The 2,470-nt window shown below is 36.0% G+C and overlaps 1 protein-coding gene across 1 annotated transcript; it reads left to right on the top strand.

The window, feature by feature from the left end:
• Window positions 1-560: 560 nt before the first annotated feature.
• Window positions 561-2,470, top strand: LOC110908685 (3-beta-hydroxylase). Its single transcript, XM_022153650.2, has 2 exons — window positions 561-1,577; window positions 1,791-2,470. Exons 1-2 carry the CDS (start codon window positions 633-635, stop codon window positions 2,391-2,393), a joined length of 1,548 nt encoding a protein of 515 aa, XP_022009342.1. The 5' UTR covers window positions 561-632; the 3' UTR covers window positions 2,394-2,470.

Raw genomic sequence — 2,470 nt, 5'->3', positions numbered from 1 at the left:
GTACATCGTTCACCACACCACGAGTGATCTAAAACAAACAATAGTTGAGTTCAAGTATTGATAAGGCTGAAAGCGATGTCTACGATGGAAAATGGAAAACCATCCACACGACAGCTTAAGAGACAAATTTAAAGACAATGGACCACAAAGGAATCTATGTGAATAATGCCAAGAGGTTGATGCTACATATTATTTAATAAAATGTATTATTTTTTAAATTTAAATAAAAGTTATAATTTGTGTTACAAGTCCTGAGAATGATCAATTGATCATTAATGTTAGTGATTGGCAACGGAGCCAGATGTAAAATAGGTTCTGAATAAAGGTTACTTTATTAATAAACTTTGAAACTTTTTAATGATATCTATTAACTATAAAAGTTGAAGGGAGGATTGCATAGCCTGACCCTTTATCGTCCGAAATAATTATCAAACCACGAAGAATTCAATTGCAAAAATTTAGATTTCCAGAAGCATAAAAGTGTCAAGTTCATTCAATTACACACATGTGAAACGTTGATCTTCATATAAGTATGCAATATGCAACACATATAACACCATATGCTTGTAAGGTTCTTTCTAGAATAAGTTCATTCAATTACACACATGTGAAACGTTGATCTTCATATAAGTATGCAATATGCAACATATATAACACCATATGCTTGTAAGGTTCTTTTTAGATTTAGCAAGTCTATCAATATGTCTTTCACCTTGCAAGTTTTTATCTTCTCTTCTCTTCCTTTCATTATTGCCTTATTTCTTTTGAAATCATATCTTTCTTCTTCAAATTCCCACAAAAACCTTCCACCATCTCCACGAAAACTACCGTTAATTGGAAACCTTCACCAACTAGGCTCGAGCCCGCATCGTGCCTTTCATGCCATGGCTCAGACTTATGGTCCACTCATGTTGATTCGCCTTGGTAGCATACCAGTACTTGTAGTCTCCACTGTTGATGCAGCTCGAGAAGTTATGAAAACTCATGATTTAGTATTTTCAAATAGGCCGAATTTAAGCATCCCTAGTAGACTTTTTTATGATTCCAAAGATATGGCTTTTGCACCATATGGAGAGTATTGGAGGCAGATAAAGAGCATTGCAGTGATACATCTTTTAAGCAACAAAAGGGTTCAGTCATATCGACACGTGAGAGAGGAGGAAATGTCCCTTATGATGGAGAAGATTCAAAAATCTGATGAATCGGTTGTTAATATAAGCGAGTTACTTATTTCACTTACAAATAACGTAATATGTAGGGTGGCTTTGGGTAGGAGGTATGATGGGAGGAAGTTTAACAACTTGTTAAAAAGCGCTTTAGAGTTATTAGGATGTTTTAGTGTCGGGGCTTATATTCCGTCTCTAAGGTGGGTCGATCAACTAAGTGGATTAGAGCGAAGAGTTGATAAAGTTGCTAAAGAATTTGATGAATTTTTAGAGGGTGTTCTAGAAGAACATGTAAACAAGAACCGGGTTGATGTTAAATGCGAAGATCTTGTTGATGTTTTATTAGAAATTCAAAGAGATAACATGACCGGTTTTCCCCTTGAGGATGATATGATTAAGGCTCTCATATTGGTAACATCTTTTTTTTTTTTCGATAGGTTTCGTATTTAAGTCATACCCGAATAGCTTTCTGATTGCTATAAATTCATGACCATACAAAAACCATCATTTGCAACAAAACATGTTTTCTACCACACTTCTTTGAACTGTCCACAACTATGGTTTAAATCTTGAACCTTCTTATTGTATGTGTATCTATGATAATCAATTCCTAATTTCATGTAGGACATATTTATGGCTGGAACTGATACTACTTTCACAAGCCTAGAGTGGACACTCTGCGAGCTATTAAGACACCCACAAGCAATGAAAGAACTGCAACAAGAAGCACTAAAAATAGGCCAAGGAAGATCAATGATTACCGAAGACCAACTAGAAAAAATGGTCTACCTAAAAGCAGTTCTTAAAGAAACCCTACGACTACACACTCCAATTCCACTACTTGTTCCTCGTGAATCAACACAAGACGTCGAACTACTCGGCTATGACATCCCATCCGGCACACAAGTTATCATCAATGCATGGGCGATATCAAGAGACCCTTCAAAGTGGGAAGCGTCCGAGGAGTTTAGACCAGAGAGATTCTTGAACAATCCTATCGACTATAAAGGGTTTCATTTCGAGTTGATACCATTCGGTGCTGGACGAAGAGGGTGTCCAGCTATTCAATTTGCAATGATTATTAATCAACTTGTTTTGGCTAATTTGGTGTATAAGTTTGATTTGGTCGTGATGGAGAAAGATCATGTCTTGGATATGAGCGAGACGAGTGGTCTTACTGTTCATAAGAAGCGTCCTATACTAGTTTCAGCAACTCCTATTGCTTAAGTTGCACTTCGTGTTTCTATATATTGTTACTTGATAAAAGTAAATGTTTCGTATATATTGAGATTGTTTGTATTTCA

This window comes from Helianthus annuus, chromosome 8, assembly GCF_002127325.2.
Source record: "Helianthus annuus cultivar XRQ/B chromosome 8, HanXRQr2.0-SUNRISE, whole genome shotgun sequence".
Lineage (NCBI taxonomy): Eukaryota > Viridiplantae > Streptophyta > Magnoliopsida > Asterales > Asteraceae > Helianthus > Helianthus annuus.
This window is presented reverse-complemented; position numbering and strand designations above follow the sequence as displayed.

Excerpts from the sequence above, each read along its gene's own strand:
- LOC110908685 (XM_022153650.2), top strand. The coding sequence starts at position 633 with ATGCAATATGCAACATATATAACACCATATGCTTGTAAGGTTCTTTTT. Across the intron at positions 1,578-1,790 it reads TGATTAAGGCTCTCATATTG|GACATATTTATGGCTGGAAC; the intron begins GTAACATCTTTT and ends AATTTCATGTAG.